This window comes from Callithrix jacchus, chromosome 8 (genome assembly GCF_049354715.1).
Source record: "Callithrix jacchus isolate 240 chromosome 8, calJac240_pri, whole genome shotgun sequence".
NCBI classification, from domain to species: domain Eukaryota; kingdom Metazoa; phylum Chordata; class Mammalia; order Primates; family Cebidae; genus Callithrix; species Callithrix jacchus.
The window spans coordinates 125,471,852-125,490,759 of NC_133509.1; the positions used below are offsets into that span (position 1 = coordinate 125,471,852).

The 18,908-nt window shown below is 48.1% G+C and overlaps 1 protein-coding gene and 1 long non-coding RNA gene across 7 annotated transcripts in view; one reads left to right on the forward strand and one right to left on the reverse strand.

The window, feature by feature from the left end:
* Positions 1 to 18,908, reverse strand: part of TTC7B (tetratricopeptide repeat domain 7B) — a 267,642-nt gene that overhangs the window by 63,200 nt on the left and 185,534 nt on the right. For all 6 annotated transcript variants that reach the window (XM_035261265.3, XM_035261263.3, XM_035261261.3 and 3 more), the window contains 2 exons: positions 7,662 to 7,778; positions 70 to 167 (listed from right to left, as the gene is read on the reverse strand). In XM_035261265.3, the coding sequence (XP_035117156.1) occupies positions 70 to 167; positions 7,662 to 7,778 (215 nt within the window). The remainder of the gene's footprint in view (positions 1 to 69; positions 168 to 7,661; positions 7,779 to 18,908) is intronic.
* On the forward strand, positions 3,745 to 7,164 carry LOC144577457 (uncharacterized). The gene is made up of 2 exons (XR_013521467.1): positions 3,745 to 3,922; positions 4,005 to 7,164. It is a non-coding gene; the product is annotated as an uncharacterized LOC144577457 (long non-coding RNA).

The following is an 18,908-nucleotide window of genomic DNA, read 5'->3' on the forward strand; positions in this document are numbered from 1 at the left end:
TGGCACTCGGTCCCGGGCCCCCACATTCTCCGTGACACCATTTGGTCCCCTCTGGCTTTTTATTCTCACCTGTCTCGGGATCGCTGAAGTCTGGCAAAGTAATTGTATTAAGCTGTCGTCTGTCAGCAATGGTTCTATCTAAGAGGCTGCTCCCACGTCCAGAATCACTGCAAAACACAGCTATAAATGTCAGTCACCTGCAAGGTGGTAGGAGGGAAGGAAAGAGAGGATACCAGTACTGACCCCTGAAGGGCAATGAATACCTTCGGCCCGTTTTTTACGTTCTTCAGCATCTTTCTTATGAAGGAGGCATCCTGCTTCCTGGCCTGGCCTGGGCTGGGATTCCTTTCAGTGTTCAATGTCACAAACACAGCATAAACCACATCCACAGATCCTGGCTAATTTTGGCCTCTTTTGTGTCATTAGAAGACACAAAAACGAAAACATCAAGCTATGTTTTTCATCCACATTACGGGGGGACACTGGCATTAGCAACGTTAGAAAGTGAAGTCGTAAGAGAGTGAGTCTGTGAACACGCCTTCCATGAAGAGTTGTCTTCATGAACCAATGCTCCACACCTGTGCTCTAAACCTGGGCTGCATGGGAAAATCACCCAGGGCATTTCTAAAAAACCAATGGGATGCCTGGGTCCCACTGTGGACCGAATAATCAAAACTCCTGGGGTGATCAACATTTTTCAGAGCTCCTCAGATGGTTTTAAGGTACAGCTGCTGGATTCAAGAACCCCTGGCCCCCTTTTCCTATTGTGATTACAGACACGACCTCAACAGGTTCCCCAGAATGTATGGGGTCTCCAGAATGTAGGCCTGATCAGGGGTCCCCAGAGTGTAGGCCTGATCGGGGGTCCCCAGAATGTAGGCCTGATCAGGGTCCCTAGAATGTAGGCCTTTGAGCTACATCATGTGGTTAACTTCCCTGCTGGTGTACAAGCCCTGTCTAGCGTTCTTGGCTGGAGAAGGCTGGCTGATAGGGACACGTGGGACTGGGAGAGAACACAGAGGGGTTTCGGTGGCAGCCTCCATCCCACCACTCCCACCAGCTTCCTGCACTGCCCATCTCTACTGAGTCCCCTCTCCAGCTTGTGCCTACTAAACAGGCTTGGCACTGTTCATCTGGCAATGTCACACAAGAGACCACGTTGGGCCTATCTGGGAGAGAAATGGTTAAGGGATCTCAGCTAATATAGATTTCTTTTTTAAATTCTAGGAAGCTTGTAAGTAAACACTATTGCTTTTTTCCTGTATCGTGATATGCTATCAAAACAGTTCCAAAAAGAATCACATCTGTCTCCTGAGGTTTGAATCTTCAATGCTTTTCTCTGAATCTGTTTTCTTTTCCAATCTGGGGGCTTTAGGAGTGAGTTTTTTGTTGTGAAGAAGTTCACATTCTACAATAAAGGGACACAATTTCCTTCCTTTCTGCAGCTGTTGCTAAAGCAGTACAAACAAGATTTGGCATGAAACTTAACGCAGTTTACAGGCTGCAATTTCCACATCCAGCGATTTCTCTAACTCCATTAGAGAAAGCCACAGGAAGCAGAAGGAAACTTCCTTCAGACAGACAATTTGTCAGCCTCTACTTATTATATCATCCCAGCCATGTTTTTTCTGGAAACTGTTCTTTTAATTGTTTCCATAACTGAGAAACAATAAATGTCTCTGAGCAGACGACAACATATAAGTGCATGCAAATGTGCATTAATCACAACAGACTATTTCCAGCATGGGTCTGTCCGGGAGCATTTTCACATAGGTACTACGCAGTGCGCATTATCTGAATATTGCAACGGCTCTCCACCTAGGAGTTTTTCTCAAGATTTGTCTCAAAATACAGTGAAACGATGACATATTATTCATCACCTTCAGGATTCCAAGACACACCATGAGGTACTGGCGCTGCAAAGGAAGGACTGCCTGGGTTTTTGGTGGACCAAATCTGAGCTTCGTCTCAGACATTAGCATCGCCCACGTCTCCCATCTCAGCATGTTTCCTGCTGTCACTTTGGGCAAGGCAGCTTTCCCTGTGCCTCACTGACTTCCTCGGTCAGATGAAGATCAGGATGGTTGTCCTATCCAGAACTGTGTGAGGATGAAATAAAGTCACATAGATGGAGCATTCTGAAGACTTACAACTTCTACGTACACGCCACGTGTGTATATAACCACATACCTGGCTGGACGCAGTGGCTCACGCCTGTAATCCCAGCACTTTGGGAGGCCGAGGCAGGTAGATCACCTGAGGTCAGGAGTTCGAAACCAGCCTGGCCAACATGGTGAAACCCTGTCTCTACTAAAAATATAAAAATTAGCTGGGCATGGTGGCGTGCACCTGTAATCTGAGCTACTCGGGAGGCTGAGGCAGGAGAATCGCTTAACCTGGGAGGCAGAGGTTGCAGTGAGCCAAGATCGTGCCATTGCACTCCAGTCTGGGGGACATGAGTGAGACTTTGTCACAAAAACAACAACAAAAAACCCAAGTACCTACAACACACATCTGAGGTTAATATGGCCAGCCAATTCCTGCAGCCAACTTATCCCTAGACTTCTGGTGCAACTGCAGGAAGTACGGGGAAGCTGATGTAAAATGTTAGAAACCCCAAACAAAACCATCATCTGAAGTTTGAACCTCACCCACGGACAATGGCACGTTCCCTCCACCAGCTGGGACACTGCATTCAGACACAACCTTAGTGTGTCTTCCCCAGTTCCTTTTGAAAACAGTGTATAAGAAACAATTAACTATTCAAAATAGAGATGCTTTTGTTTCTACATTGAACATTTTTTCTCTAAAAATAATTAGGGCTGGGCACAGTGGCTCATGCCTGTAATCTCAAAACGTTGGGAGGCTGAGGCAGAAGGATCGCTAGAGCTCAGAAGTTCAAGATCAGCCTGTGCAACATAGCAAGGCCTCACCTCTATTGAAAATAAAAAAGTAAGCCAGGCATGGTGGCGTGCAACTGTGATTCCAACTATCTGAGAGGCTGAAGCAAGAGGATGGCTTGAGCCTGGAGACAGGCTGCAGTGAGCTATGATCATGCCATTGCACTCCAGCCTGGGCAACAGAGTGAGACTGTCTCAAAAAAATAAAAATAATAAAAATAAAAATAATTCAGTAGTTGTGGCTGAGAACTGTACTGGATGCCTGAAGCAATTTTTAGTTCTTCATTTACATGGTGCAGAGTGTTCACCAATCAAGATTTGCACCTGACCCCTAGAATATGGGACAAGAGGCAAGGAAAGGCCTTGGCCAACCCTGAATCTCCCTAACTTTCTCACTCTGGCCAGTCTCTCCGGCAAGCTGGAAAGTCACCTTCCTGTCTCCCTATGGGACACGTGTGCCTGGGAACTTCTGTGAACCATCCATTTCCTCCTCACAGCCCAGTCGCCTCACCTCTTCTCTGCTGGGCCCTTAGGCTGCCAGGAGCACTTCCCAAGGAGGGAGGCAGGAAGGGAGAGAAACCACTCCTGGCGAGTGATGCTAGCTGAGGGAGAGGAAACGGGAAGGAGCCCCAAATCCAGGGTAAGTAAGCGGGAGGTACTCCACACGCATAGATGCACACATGCAGGGATTTCTATTCCCTATCGTGCCTGAAAATTCAGAGTAAATTGTAACGGGAGTTACAGTTATACTGGATATTGGAAGCCTCTCTTGGAAATGCTCTATCTTCCACAGCCACACAGAGGTTAAAGAGTGACGTGGTGGCGGTGGGGTGGGCTAGGAGTCAGAACCCTGGAGCTCCTGTCTCAGCTGTGCCTCTTCCCCGCTCCTGGAACAGTTCCTGGCACACAGTAAATACTGCACCTAAGAGGAGGGCCTCAGCTAGGAAACCAGAGCAGAGGCAGATGGGAGAGGAACTCTCGTTTCTCTCCAGGCCTCTTAGGCCTGGATTATAAGAATCAAGGTAAGTTCCTAATATGCTGGAGCCTCAATTATCTCATCAGTAAAATGGTTATGAGATCACATGACCTTTGCCCATTTTATAGGGCTGCTCCAAAGATGGAATGAGGACATGCTTTATAAAAAGAAAAACTCCGCCCAAATGCTGGTGACTGTGAGGATGACATGGGATCTCTGACTCCTCACTGAGGTTAGAGCAAAAAAAAAAGGGTATGTGACTATGTGTGTGTTTAAATGCTATTTGTTGGCAAGTAACTGAATTAGGACTTCGGATCATCTGGAGATGTCAACTCGTGGATGCATGATGGAGATGGTCAAGTGGCAGTGACGAGAGGGGGAAGGAAGCAGTTAACAAAAGAACATGAACAGAAACGGCTGTCAGCTCAGGAGAGGCTCATGCTACTGTGCAGAGAGCTTTGATGTGAGCCAGGCCTGGGGCTGAATCACTGTTCTGTTACTTATTCAACTGGAAAAACTAAGGCGAGTTCTTTAGCCACTTTTAGCTTCAATTTTCTTTTCTGTGAAATGGAAGTCACGGTAGCTATCTTGCAAGGCTAACGCAGGGACTGAAGATAACACATCCATGGCCTAGTACAGTGCTGGCACAGAGAAGTTTCAATCAACGTGGTTACTACCATCCCTGGCTGAAATACTCTGAGATTCAGTTCAGGGAGCCAGCTGGGACCTTGTGGTGAGATTCTGGTCAGAATTCATGCTGTCTTGAGTGGCCAAGTCACTGTGCACCAGGACTGAGGGAGCCTTACACTTCACCCAGAGAGAGGAGACAAAGCATGAGACAGATTTCTATCCTAAATGCAAGCAAAACTGCAGACCGAGGGAAATAGAATCCAGGCTTCTGAAATGACAAACACCTCGCCAAATGTAAGAGAATGCCACCCACCATTTTGCTCACAGCAAGAGACACATCTCCAACTGCAGGTGGAACGCTATTTGCAAGTTTTCCAACGCTCAGTTTAGCGACTAGCTCGGTGTAATTTTTTTTCCCCCTTTAGGCGAAAATCGAGAAGAGGGAAAGGGTTGCTGAGAATATGAAGCTAGGGTCTGTTCTCAGTTTGGCCACTCACTGCCTGCTACTGCCCACGGCTTCCTCGTCTCACTGCCCCGGAGGCCTGTGCAGAGCCTGGGGTGGATCTGGAAGAGGGTGGGGAAGACTAGGAAACTGGCAGCTAGGGCAGAGGGCCCCATTACAAGCCAGCATGCTCAGAAGCCAGGGTGCCTGACCCGGGCAGTCAGCACGGACCAGCTCTGGGGAGGAGCCAAATGCCGTCTGCCAAAATGCTTTCTGCTCAGCTTTCATTTTGTTTTATTTTTAAGAGGGCCTGATTCTTAGGTGCTTGTGCATGTGATTCCACCCTCCTCCAAAACCCTGGATGTCCTGTTCCCAGCCCCTCAGATGCTGGAGCCACAGTGGCCTCACTCCGAGTGCCGCCAGGTATGCCCTGAAAGACACAGCCCTTCCTTCAGGCTTGATTCGCTGCCAGGGTCACCTCTTACCGAGCAGACTGGGGAGGATGTCTACATTTACACAATGATAAGGGCTACAGGGGAAACACTGATCTATAACCCAGATAAAATCAAGTTAAAGAACCAGACAGAACACTCCTTAATAAGGGGCAGCTGGATACACCACCCCTCCCTCAAGGCTCTGTGGGGAGCTGGAGGGGGAACTGTGAGTGACCAGTGGGGCCTCTGCTGTCCACCCCATCCGTCAGTCCCCACCAGACACTGCCTGGAGCCAGGGTCCTCCCCACTCTGGCCCTGAAGGAACCTTCAGGAAACGGAGGAAGTATGGCCACAGCCCAGGCATTTGGTTAAGTATTTTTAAAAAGCTTTCCAATTCTGCTATTTTTTTCTCCTCACATTCAATATTCTTGGTTGCTAAGTGGGAGGAAATGTGGGGAGGTGGGAGAGGTGTGGAGAACTGAGGGAAAATTGGCAACACGAAGCTGATGGGTTTATTTTTTCATTTCTAAAGGGGGTACAGGCAAAGGAATGAGCTCCGGGGCCGAGGCAACCTGCCTGGGCAGCATCTCCTGCTAGCTGGTTCGTAGGCAAAGACTCCCCCAAATCCTGAAGATTTCATAGGCCAGGAGTGGGGGCTTTCGGGGGAGATAAATATGGACAGTTTCTATTTTTTCTTCCAGACTTAGAAATGTAGAATTTTTAAAAAATTAAAATGATCTTTATTTTGAGAACATATCCACAAAAGGGAAGAGGCTAGTCTCATGATTACCTTTCACCAAGTGTATGCGCCCGGCAGCACAGCGCCCTGCCGTTCCTGCACCTGGGAAGGGGACTGGCAGCTCAGCGGGGGCCTAGGGCTCCCTGGAGGTAGGCGGGGCAGGGCTTGGACAGCACATCGCTTTCTAGACAGAGCTCTCTGCATTCCAGGTGTGCTGCCTGCAGGGCCTGGGGTCACAGGTCTGTCTGTCAGTTTCCAGGGGGTCCATCCCCTTAACAGGGTCCTGACTTTGAACATCTTTTTTTAACTGTAGAAGCTTTTGTAAAATGAAATCTCACAGGGAACCATCTCTGTTCTGTGCCTCCGTAGCCCTCCCTCCCGGCTGGTCCCTGCAGACCATGGCCACCAGCCCACTGCCCACCTCACCCTTAGTACTCATTTACATTTTAGGTGACACATTTTTAGGCTCTTAAAAGTATGATATAAGCTTCCCAGACACGTTGCTATGAAGGTGAAAAATACTCTGTTATAAGCAGTTGCGTGAATTCACTTGAATCATTATGTTCCTTCTCATTAAATGACTTCCTTCACTTAGTAATCGAAACGCACGCAAGGGAAAGCTGTTCAAGACTTGGAAATGGGCAAATAGGTTATTGAGTGTCCGTCTGTGGAATGCTGGGGCTTGACCAGCAGACCTTTTCCGGATTATTTGACTCTAAAGGGGTAGGCACCATTGACTCACTTCCCATTGACTTGGCTGCTTGACAGCACCATAGGGGTAGATATTAATCTGCAAAAAACTGATAATAAGGCAAGTGAATTTTGTTTGAGGGAGAGATAGGTGACGTCACCCTGTAGTAAGAACCCCAAACAGTACCTTTCATCGTCTTACAGGATGTCGTTTTTGTATCTACTTGCAAATCATTTCGGTGCTCCTGCCTATGTGTACCTGTTCTCAAACTCTTCTGTGAGTAAGTCTTAACATTTTTCTGGTTCCTGCATTAGTGAATAAGGTAAATAAAATCTTTGACCTGTGTTGATTTTACAGTTGTATGAGTCATGATTTTAACTTTTCCACAATGACATTTTATCATGCCAATAGCCGCTTCTCTTCTTAGTAGCATTCAGTCTGTTGTCTGTGCAGGTCTTTTAAGTATTACGGCAGGAACCCCATCTGGAACACATAAGTGACTGGCCTATACATAAATTACCAGAAAGATAAGACTTAAGACTTGTCAAAGGAGTTAGTTAAATAGATGGGAGAGAGAAACTGGATAAAGCTCCATTGTGAATTGAACCCAGTGGGTCACCAGGGCGGTGAAAACTAAAGAATCCCAGGATCTGGAGGCTTCCTCAGCCACTGGGAAAACAGCCCTTAAAAAGGAGTGTGAAGCTCCACCACTATGATCTGCCACTTGTGGGGGCCTGGAGGTGCACAGGGGTGACAGAGTGAATGCCTGCTAAATGCCAGTCAGAGAGGGCCCTGATAGGCAGGGACCTATGCAAAAGCCAAGCAAAGCAGGCCCTGCTGGCCTCTTACCTGGGGTTGGTGAGGTTGTAGCAGGATTTCCATATCTGCAGCATGTGCTTACAAGTCAGGAGCGCCTCATCCGGGCCCCGGCAGAGAGACTCCAACTTCACTTTGGAAAACAGTAGTCTGCAGTGGGGAGACAGAGAGAAACCACCACAGCTCAAGCCACAGAGTCCCCATCTCAACAAGACAAGTGGTGGGCTTAGCTGCAGAAGCAACTATACTCATTTCAGAAAGGGAACATCCACACGCGTGGCCCAAGCAAAGCGGGATTCCAGAACTCCCGGCTCAAGGTGTTGCTTTGCATAGGTCTCACACAAAGGCAGATGCAAGCAGGACATGACTCCCTGCGGTCGGGCTGAAAGCACCAGAGTGGCCAATTTTATTCAGAACACAGGGAATGTATCAAGAGCATGCTTTTTAGAACCAAACCAATTTACCTGTGAAACCTCAAAAACTCATTAAAAGCAAACCTTGGTTTGTTTACAGAATTACACAGCAGATATGACTCAGTTGATATAAATATCTACAGATAACCCTCCACAATGATGCTCACCATCCTGTGAGCTTTGAAAGGCTGAACGGAAGGCCCATGAAGAAGGGCAGCCTCCAGCATAGGCCCACAGCTCCTGCATCTCCCAGCCCTGCTACTGACGACCTAGGGCTTGTTCTGCGATCACTTAGGTCTCTTTTCCCTATTTTTGTTCCATCAACTGCTTCACCCTCCATCCAGAACTTCTGAGCGCCATGCTCAAAATGTTCTCTCGTTCATGGCCCCTCAGGGTAATGCCATTTCCAGATTCTACTCATGTCTCTCTGCGGACATCAGCCTGAGTGCCTATAGACATCAGCTCTCCTGGACCCTGGACTTGTCACCACTATCCTAGTGAAAGTCCCAGTATGAGCCCAGGTTTTTTCCTGGTGGTCTTCTTGTCCCCTGACTTACCCAGCTCTCAGATATCTTATTATGAAGATCTCCAAAACTCATTTTTGCTCCCACCTTGAGAAACTACAATGATCCCTTACTTACTGTCTGTAATATAATAACTCAAATTCTGCATCTAGTCCTCTAAGGCAATCCACCAACTAGCCAGTCTTCTTTCACCATCTCATCTGATCGGACCCTTTACTTCTGCCAATATAATCCACAGGCCAAATGCGACATTTCCGGCAGAATGCTATGGCTATACATGCCACGTCCTCAACTGTAACTTCTACTCATGCACGTCTTTCTTTAATTCCTCCCAAATCCAACTAAAACCCCACCTCAGGGAGTCTTTAGCCGATACCAGTTTTACCCCCTTATCTTCTCTACTCAGTCTGTGCCATATTAGCTGGTATCTGTGGTTAATAATAAACAGAGGAAGAAGAGAGGGAGGAGCTCCTGCTGACTGAAGGTGTCCCGTGTGCCAGGCCTTGTGTTTGGGCACTTCGCACGCTGCCAAGGTCCTCGGAAGAAGCTCTCTCGGCAGGTGGTGTTCACCACTCTTCACTGGTCCTTACCTAAGGACACTGGGGCTCTGGTGCTCTTTGGTTGTTTTCTGGATGTGATTTTCTTCCTCTCTCTCTCTCTCTCTCTCTCTCTTTCTCTCTCTCTCTGCCTTTCTGTAGCCTCACCTCCAGTTCCTAGAATTGTGCTCTCAGTTCGACAGGCCTTAAATCAGCATTTACTCACCCACTACTTTTTCTATAAACCACAGAAGATAACGCAAATTATTTTAGAGATTCCAATTGGACATCCAGGAGAATTCCTTCACCATGCATGATGTGATGTCCTCATTCAAAGGCACCTTATAGGAGGAAAGTCTCTTTTTCATCTGTGAGAGGTGGAATGAAAGTGGTCCTAACCCATCACTGCCCAAGCTTGGGAATGGGTTAACACCAAGCACCCCCTCCAAATGGAACAAGGAAGTCCAAGGCGGTGTGGTGCTCCCAGTGGCACCAGGGCTGCAGCCTCCCCATGCCTGGGCTTGCAGAAGCCTGGAGTGATGGGACAACGGTCCAGGTAAAGGGAGGGGTATAGTCCCTGATCTACAAGCGGGTGGGCACAAAGAATGAGGCAAGATGTGAGAATAGGGCTCAGCTTCTGCTCAAAAACATCTCAAGAAGCAGAAATGCTTTTGAAGCTTTACTAAGACTGCCTAAAAGACATAGCAGCCACTCAGGGTGCCCAGGGGGTGGGGTATTTAAGGAAACCAGAGACTAACTCCTGCTGAAGTCTGCCTGAGTCCAGAATATGATGGGAGTACTTTTCCATCAAAGTCTCCCACCAAACTGGCGTCAATGGGAGAGCTGACACAAGGAGAAGCTGCCAAATAGGTCACCATTGGGTTGGGGGGTGGTGAGGAGTGGTTGCCATGCAATTGTGGCAAGGGGAGATCCCCTCAAGGACTGTGGGGAGTCCAGGAAGCCATGCAGGTGCTGTTCAGGCTGGAGCTCTCTGCGGCCACTCCAAGAACTCCCCTCCAATGGTGCCTGCCCCACAGCTGGCAGAGGGATGCCTCTATCAGCAATGAACCATGATTCCTTTAACTACCCACAGGACAGAACGCCAGAGTGTATCTCTAAGCCTCAGCTTGGGAGAACAGTTTTGAACAAGCCTTCTTGGCTGGAGAAAGAACTTCTAATTAACATAAAATAACAGCTTTCAAACACTTGACTCAGGATGTGGAGTTGAAAAGGTGTGGGCTTGGATTTAAGAGAACCAGACAGGAAGAACAATGGTAGAGTGGCTGAGTACAAATGATGGAAAAAAGCACTTGGAAGACCTCTCAGGAGGAACAGCATGAGAGAGGCTGGCAGAGAAAAGGAGCCAGAGACAGAGCATGGACAAAGAGGAAAGCCTGGCAGCTGATGCCCAGGTACGGCCAGGATGATGGGTAGAAGCCACGTGGGTACGGGCAGGACGATGGGCAGCATGCATGCGGGTATGCCCAGGACCATGGGCAGAAACACCTGCCACGCCCGATGCCAACATTCCATGGGATGCCCAAGGGAAAGCAGGAACAGAAGGTGCCGCCTTTCCATCATTTCCCCAAACCTCAGCTCGTTTACAAGACACAAAACAATATTGAAAACAGAAGCAGTGACGCTTGCCACCCCATTTGCTGAACCTGCTTACACACTTCAGGTGTGTTCAAAAGCCTCTGGCTGGGTGTGTGTTACATTAGCACAGAAAGGAGAGTACACAAACAATGACTGGCATTCGTTTGCTGCCACTGGGGTCCAAAGATGATATAGATTCAATCTGCTGAGAAAACCCTGAGGCCAAAAGAAGGTTATGGAAAAATTTGGGAAAAGTTAACCTTTAATACGTTTCAATATGTCTAACTGTCAACATGACAAAGAGGGCAGAGGAGATGCAGGTGAGACTGTGAGCTAGCCACACAAAGTTCATGAATCTAATTTTTTTTTTTTTTTTTTTTTGAGACAAGAGTCTCTGTCGCCCAGGCTGGAGTGCAGTGGTATGATCTCAGCTCACTGTCAACCTCTGCCTCCCGGGTTCAAGCAATTCTCCTGCCTCAGCTTCCTGAGTAGCTGGGACCACAGGTGTATGCCACCACACTCAGCCAATTTTTGTATTTTTAGTAGAGACAGGGTTTCGCCATGTTGGCCAGGCTGGCCTCGAACTCCTGACCTCAAGAGATCCACTCACCTTGGCCTTCCAAAGTGCTGGCATGACAGGCATGAGCCACCGTACCCAGCCATTAATCTAATTAAAAAAATATCTAATTAAATATAAATATTATATAATAAATATCAGTTAATATATATCTAATTTATATATAAATATGAGCCAAGCATGGTAGCTCATGTCTGTAATCCCAGCACTTTGGGAGGCTGAGGTGGGTGGATCACTTGAGCTCAGAAGTTCAAGACCTGGGCAACATAGTGAAACCCTGTCTCTACAAAAAACAAAAATTAGCCAGGCATGGTGGCAGTCACCTGTAATCCCAGCTACTTGGGAGGCTGAGGTGGAAAGACTGCTTGAGGCCCGGAGGTCAAGGCTGCAGTGAGCTGAGATGATGCCACTACACTACTCCAGCCTGGGTGACGGAGTGAAACCCTGTTTCCAAAAATCAAAACAAAAGAATATTTTGTTAATAGATTCATTGAAAACTTATAGAAAATTAATGAAGAAAAGAAGAACCTTGCTAAAATACCAATCTGACCCCATTACTGATGACCCAAATCTAGCATCTCAGACAATGCCCTTGCAGTCTGGCTCCTGTCCACCCACATGCTTAGCTACTAATGGATTCGTCCATCGACCATCATCACCTATGCCCCCACTTGAGCCGTGGTCAACTTCCCCTACGTGTCCCTCCTTCATAACCCTGGGTTTTCGCACATACTGTTCCCTCTGTTTGGAACACCTTTCCATCCATTTATGTTTTTTAAGTATCTACTCATCCTTCAAGATTCAGGTCAAATAGCAACCCCTCACTGAAGCCAGCCTTACATAATAGGAGTTAAACCTTTCAAATGGAAACGTGATTATAAAAAACACAGGAGCTCACAACTGTGAATTCATAAGCTACAAGCCAGGAAATTTCTGCTTTGAAGACAAGCAAAATAATAATAATAGCAGCTGCCAGACACTTTAAATATTTAATTCCAGATTCTTACAACAACCCTGCAAATGAGGCTGAGTTAAGTAATTTGCCCAAGTTAACACCACTAGGGATTGGTAGGACAGAAATTTAAACCCAAACCCATCTGAAAAGGAAACAGAGAACGATGACTGAAAATCCAACCACGCTACTGACACGAATGAAGATACAGAACATTTTCTCACCCATTGCCAAATACTTAAAACTCAAAAATGTGCAAAGCTCTCTGTCAGATGCTGTGCTGAATACAAACGAATAAAATACAGTCCCTTGCTTACAAAGAACTTACAATCCAATAGGAGAAAAAGACTTAACCACTACTATCGGGCAGGATTTCTAGTTTCGGGCCAGATGATGGCCCTGAAAGTTGAGTAGGGCTACAGGTGAGCAGGCGTTCAGGCCACTGGGGTGTTGCTCCTAGGATCTTTCATACATAGTTCTCTAAAGAACAATCACATCCAGCCGGGTGCAGTGGCTCACGCCAGCACTTTGGGAGGCCAAAGCGGGCACTTTGGGAGGCCAAAGCGGGCACTTTGGGAGTGTCATCCCAGCACTTTGGGAGGCCAAAGCGGGCGATCGCTTGAAGTCAGGAGTTTGAGATCAGCCTGGCAAACATGGTGAAACCTCATCCTACTAACAATGCAAAAATTAGCTGGGCATGGTGGCACACACCTGTAGTCCCAGCTACTCAGGAGGCCGAGGCAGGAGAATCATTTGGATCCAGAGGCGGAGCTTGCAGTGAGCCAAGATTCACTGCACTCCAGCCTGGGCAACAGAGAGAGACTCTGTCTCAAACAACAAAACAAGAAAAAGACAAACAAATAAAAAAAACCAATCACACGAGAGAGAGAGAGAGAGAGCGTTGTGACTTGTCTTTCATCTAAAAGTCTGGTGCATATAAAATCTAGTTTTTTGAAGGACCCCATTAATCAAAGATTTACTTTTCTTTCAAACAAATAGAAATACTATTTTGCTCTACTTCTGGGATATTTTAAGAATCTCAAGATAACTCTTGCAATAACAACTATGTTTGGCTAGGGTAGGGCTTAGAAAGACACGACTGCCCCTGGAGAAGCTCTGGGGCACGTGGCGTAGTGACCTTCCACTGTTTCCACTGTTCACCTCAGGAAATGAGTCAGAGTGGCACTTGGCAGGCCGGGATGGATGTCGCATGGCATCCCCAGGAAGACTTCCCTGACTCCCTGGAAGCTGCTCCCAACCACTGGACGCTCACCTCTGGCAGCTCACCCTAGTTTAGTTTTAGCCTGGGCCGCACCCCAATGAGTCCCAGACTTGGACTGGGGCCAAAGATAAAGTGCAAAGGGCAGATATTTCTGAATTCTGAGCCTTATGAAGAACTCTCGATGAAAACAAATTAGAGAAGTTCAGAGAATACTAAAGTCATAATTCCCTCCCATCTTCTGTGTCAGTAAAAAAAATGCACTCATGACATCAAGGAAGAAACACGCATATTAATACACAAAACCTTCACTAATTAGGTGAGCCGTGAATGCTGCAATCACAAGAGCTGATTTAGAGGTAAAATCACAGGAACCTTGAACATTTGGTGCCTTGTGCTGATCTGTGTTTGCAAGCTCCTGGGTTCTGCCTGCCAGGGACCTGCTCTTTCTTTGTTTATCAACTGAATGCAGGCAGGGATGCAAAATGGCTGTGCAGAAAAGCCTGTGGGATCTGCCTAAGTGGGGCAGTGGCCGAGGGGGCCCTGAGTACTTTCACCGTCTCTTGCTGCCTCCTGGGTGCTTGTCCAGATGCGAAGCTGGAGCGGGGCTGGCTGTCAAACACCCAAAGGAAAGTGAGCATCTGTCACCAGGTAAGAGAAAGAACAGATCAGGCTGAGGGGGGGCAGGGGGCAAGTATGTTCAATTTTAACTTGAGAAGACCGTTTGGCAACCAGCCGATCAGAATGGTAAGATAAGTCAAAGAGATGTGCCAGCAGCACGTGGTGACCAGGAGAAGGCAGATGGGAATGTGAAACCAGAGAACTCAGGTGGCAACAGACAGTCTGAGAGCAGCCCAGTGCTGCCCAGGGAGAGGGATGCCTTGGACTCCATCTACCCAGCCCCTCGGCAGGGAGGAGGGATTCCTTTCAGGTTCCCACACGGCTGGAAGGAAACTGATGGCAATTCATTTTCACCAGCATTTCTGAGGGCCTACCATGCGCTGCTCTTGGAGCTGCTGCTCTCCGGGCTGGGTTTCCAAAGCACCTCAATTTCAGAAGGTGTTATAGCTCTGCAAAGAGCAGCCTCTGGTCCCAGGCTGAGTCACCATCACTGAAAATCAATACTGTGACGGGCCTGACCTCCACCAGGTGAGCCAATGATGCTGGGATGGCAGCTGTGCATGTCCTGGAGCTGGGAGACCTTAAACCACCCCAAGGCTCTCTGGCAACAGCTGGAAGGGATGAGAAAGCATGGAACAGGTCATGTGACTATTCCCACTAAATATCAAATCGGGCCTCACAAAATGCACATACTCAATAATGTCACCTCAATGAGCTAATTCCTCAACGGTCATACAGAAAATATACTACTTCCTAGATCGTCTGGCTTACCTAATTGCTGTATTGATGTGCTATTCACTGGAGTTCGTTAGAAAACATACAGATGTTTCCAATTAATCCAAAGCTCAAAAAGGCCTTAGGTCCTACAATACATCGCTACTCAGAGTGTGTCCAAGGCAGGCAGCCTCAGAATCCCCTGGGAGCTTAAAAGAAATAGAAGAATATCCAGGTTCTCCACTCACCCTAAACCTACTGAGTCAGAATCTGCATGTAACCAGATCACCAGGGGATTCATTCGCAAATTTAAGGTCAAGAAGCACTGCTCTCATTCAAAACTCTCCATCCTAACTTTCCATGGTCTGATTTTAAAAAGGAAAAAGACTTCCCAGGGAAAAGAGCTCTCACAGTCCCTGCACTTAGGAAACTGTGTTCATTTCATTCCAATAAGAACTGGGGGAGCATGTCTTAGAAGACATTTTTCAGGATGTATTTTGTTCTTAAAGTCAGTGAGAATTCTGAACAACCACTTATATTAAGCCCCCAAAGGAAGGCCACCCCTGCCTGTGTCTTGAACAGAATGCTTCCTTCCTTCTGTAGGGATCCCCTGTGTCATTTTCTGCAGGTGCTATAGCCCTGTCCTCCACGTCTCCAGAGAAGGAGCTGGGGAGGCAACAGTGTACCCACTGAGGGGTACCATTTATACTGTCACCCCCAGAAGGGACACCTGCTTGCGTCTGCAGAGCTCTGAGTAACCATCCACTCCCACTGTGGGTTCCCCCGGGGCTGAAAACTCAAATGTCTTCAAAAAATAGGCAAGTGTGATGACCAGAAGGTCAGCAAATTCGAACTTTTTTGAGACGCGTACTGGCCTAACACAACTCTACTAGCAGATGCTGGCTTACGGGCCAGCCGTCGGAAACCATCAGTCCATATGCTTTTCTTTATCCAATCTGAGACCTGGTTCTGTCTCAAAACCCCAGGCACACGCCAGCCCCAGGCGGGCCAGCTTGCCAGCAGGAGCACTCACGGGGGTTTGAAGAGCACAGGTGACTCCTCTCCTAACACATCTTCTCCAGGAATGAAGCCCTGGCGAGTTGCTGGCCTGGGTAGCTCTTTGGGGAACTTTTGTCTGGGAGTTATTTAACCACCAAGGAAGTTCTAGAAACTGAACCACCTTTATTTATTTTGTTCGTTTTGTTCTGCTCGAGACAGGGTCTGGCTCTGTTGCCCAGGCCAAAGTGCAGTGGCTTGAGGGTCAAGGCCCTAGACCTTCGGGGCTCAAGAGATCTTCCTGCCTCATCCTCCTGAGTAGCTGGGACTGCAGGCATGCATCATCATGCCTGGCTAATTTTTAAAAATGTTTTTGTAGAGGTGGGGGGGGTCTCACTATGTTGCCCAGGCTGGTCTTGAACTCCTTGGCTCAAGAGGTCCTCCTGCCCCAGTCTCCCAAAGTGGTGGGATTATAGGCGTGAGCCACTGCACCTGGCCCACATGACCACCTTTAATGTCTCTGGATGCTGGAGAAGAGGTCACAGCACACCAGGCTGGCACATCTGGGACACTCATGTGGCATTCCTGCCATTCCAGTCTCACCCATCAGTGTGAGCACAGGGCTGCATCATCCCAACCCAGACTCCCAGATCCACCGTCTTAGGAAAATCCAGGCCACACCTATTTAGCAAAACCAAGTTTCTCAGGACCAAAGCAAGGGATGGAGAAGCCTCGTTCTCCAGAACTCAGCAGCCCTTATCTTAGCTGGGAGGCTGTGGTAAGTGTCAGCGCTGGGGCCGGGGCCGCAGCCATCCCTGGTGGTTTGGCTACCCCTCTTGGTGTCCTAATCCTCCCTCCTCTTTATGACAGGCAGGAGCTCCTGTTAGAGCTCATATCAGTTACATTTTGCTTCTCATTTCAGTCAAAGTGTCAACAATCTGGAATACTCCCCCATCCTTCTAGCGGTATTTTTAGCACGAACAAACAACTGACATAGTTAGCTGGAATAAATCACCTCAAGAAACCCCAGTTTGGCTCATTTTTTGCTCCCACGTCAGCTATTAATCTCCACGCAGATCCGCATCCAGGAGATGGCACCTAAGCTGGAAATGACCTGGGCAGGTGCAACTGAAGCCCCTCTTGAACCATACTGCCCGGTTCCAAGACCTCTCCAATCCCTGTGAGTGACATCTTAATGAAGGGAGCCATTTTGTGTAGTGCCATCCATGAAGCCACAAAGTCCACTGCCAGGGCTACTCCCGAGGGCTACCCGAGCGCATGGCATTAGGGCCGGGGGGGCTGCCAAGCAAGGGTGGGGCCCAAAACCCACCCTCAGATTTGGAAAATGAACTGAACCAGTCCCTTTGGAACAGGAAGTACCAAATAGGCATCTGCTAAGGAAATATGCAAACGGGACATGTTTGAGAGCAAGCCTTCCTGTCAGACCGCTGGCTTCTGATGGAAATAATCTCTTCTCCCTCAACCGCAAAGCCTTTTGGTAATTTCTGACATGAGGGAAGCAAGTCCTGGCCTCTTCTGCTCTGCTGCCCTGCCTCTCCTAGAGGACCTTCTTCCTGGAGGATCTCCCGGTCTTTATTTCTGACTGAGTCCCCAGGGCCCTGATTTCCCCACATGCCTCAGTTTGAGGAGGGAACACAGTGAAGAAATGAGACACTGGGGCCCAGTTCAGCAGACAACGGCAGATGTTAAAAGAATGGAAATCCAGGCCGGGTGTGGGCTCACACCCAGCACTCTGAGAGGCTGAGGCAGGCAGATCACGAGGTCAAGAGATCGGGGCCATCCTGGCCAACATGGTGAAACCCCATCTCTACTAAAAATACAAAAAAAAAAAAAGCTGGGTGTGGGGGTGTGTGCCTGTAGTGCCAGCTACTCAGGAGGCTGAGCCAGGAGAATTGCTTGACCCTGGGAGGTGGAGGTTGCAATGAGCCGAGATCATGCCACTGCACTTCAGCCTGACAGAGGAAGACTCTGTCTCCCACAAAAAAAAAAGTGGGGGGAAGAGTGGGAATCAGATCAGGCTACCTAAACCCAGAAGGGGAAGGGCTTGGACCACGATGTGATATGATCCATAAAGTTCTGTAATACAGAAATGGAGCCTTCTGCACAGTCAGGAGGGAACTAGGAAGGAAGGGGCCTAGCCAGGCATCGGCCCAAGTGGCTCTCCAGGACCAGAGGTGGATGTTGCATCTCGATGGGCGCCGGTGCCGCATGGGACTGCACATCGTTGCATCAGTCAGCTGCTCCTGTGAATCCCGGCCCGTTTTACATTTCCTGCCTTCTCTGCCTTCACTTCCTGTGTGTTCCCATGAGGGGCTGCTCAGTTTCACATGGCTTGATTCCACTGTGCCAAGGGACACTGAAGGTGGGACTTTTGTCCATGCCTGGCCTGGAGCTTGGAAAAAGACAGCCCTGCTCCCTGAAGGTGAGGGTTTCTTCGGAGGTGTAGCACACTCCAGTGTGATTCTGCCTCCAGATCTCACTGCATGCTGCGTGAAGGCAGAGACAGTGCTGTCCCTGGATTTGGTCCTCCTGAGCCTGGCACCATGCCTGGCTAAAAGCAGGCACTCAACACCCATGAACTGGGGGAGCTGTTCAAAGGACAGTGAATCTGACTATCTGAAGGTGGCTTATCTACTCTCACCAGTTGTTTTCAGCTCAGGATCCCTACAATAATACTTGTAGGATAAATTTGGAGATTCTCCTATTTCTCTTCCTTGCTCTCAGGTTCCTTTTTTTTTTTTTAATAGTAAAGTTTCCTTACTTTAAAATGTAAAAGACCATTACAAATGAACTGGGATTCAACTGTGTTTGGAATATCTGATTATTTTTCACAACTGGCTGGATAACCAGCAGGCACTTTATACCGCCCATTTGCAGAAAGCTGATCATCATCATTTTATCAGATAGTGAAACTCAGTAGAGATGAAAATGGATAAGGTAGACACAAGCTTAGCTATGGACAAAGAGCTCCCAGGCTACTCTGCATGGACAAAGTTTCAAGCATGCATTGCACAGACAGGTATTAATGTTTGTAACAGGCAGCCCTGGGCCAGGTGCAGGGGAGCCAGAGGCTTCCAGAAAACACTTGCATGAAGTCTGAAGAGGACACTC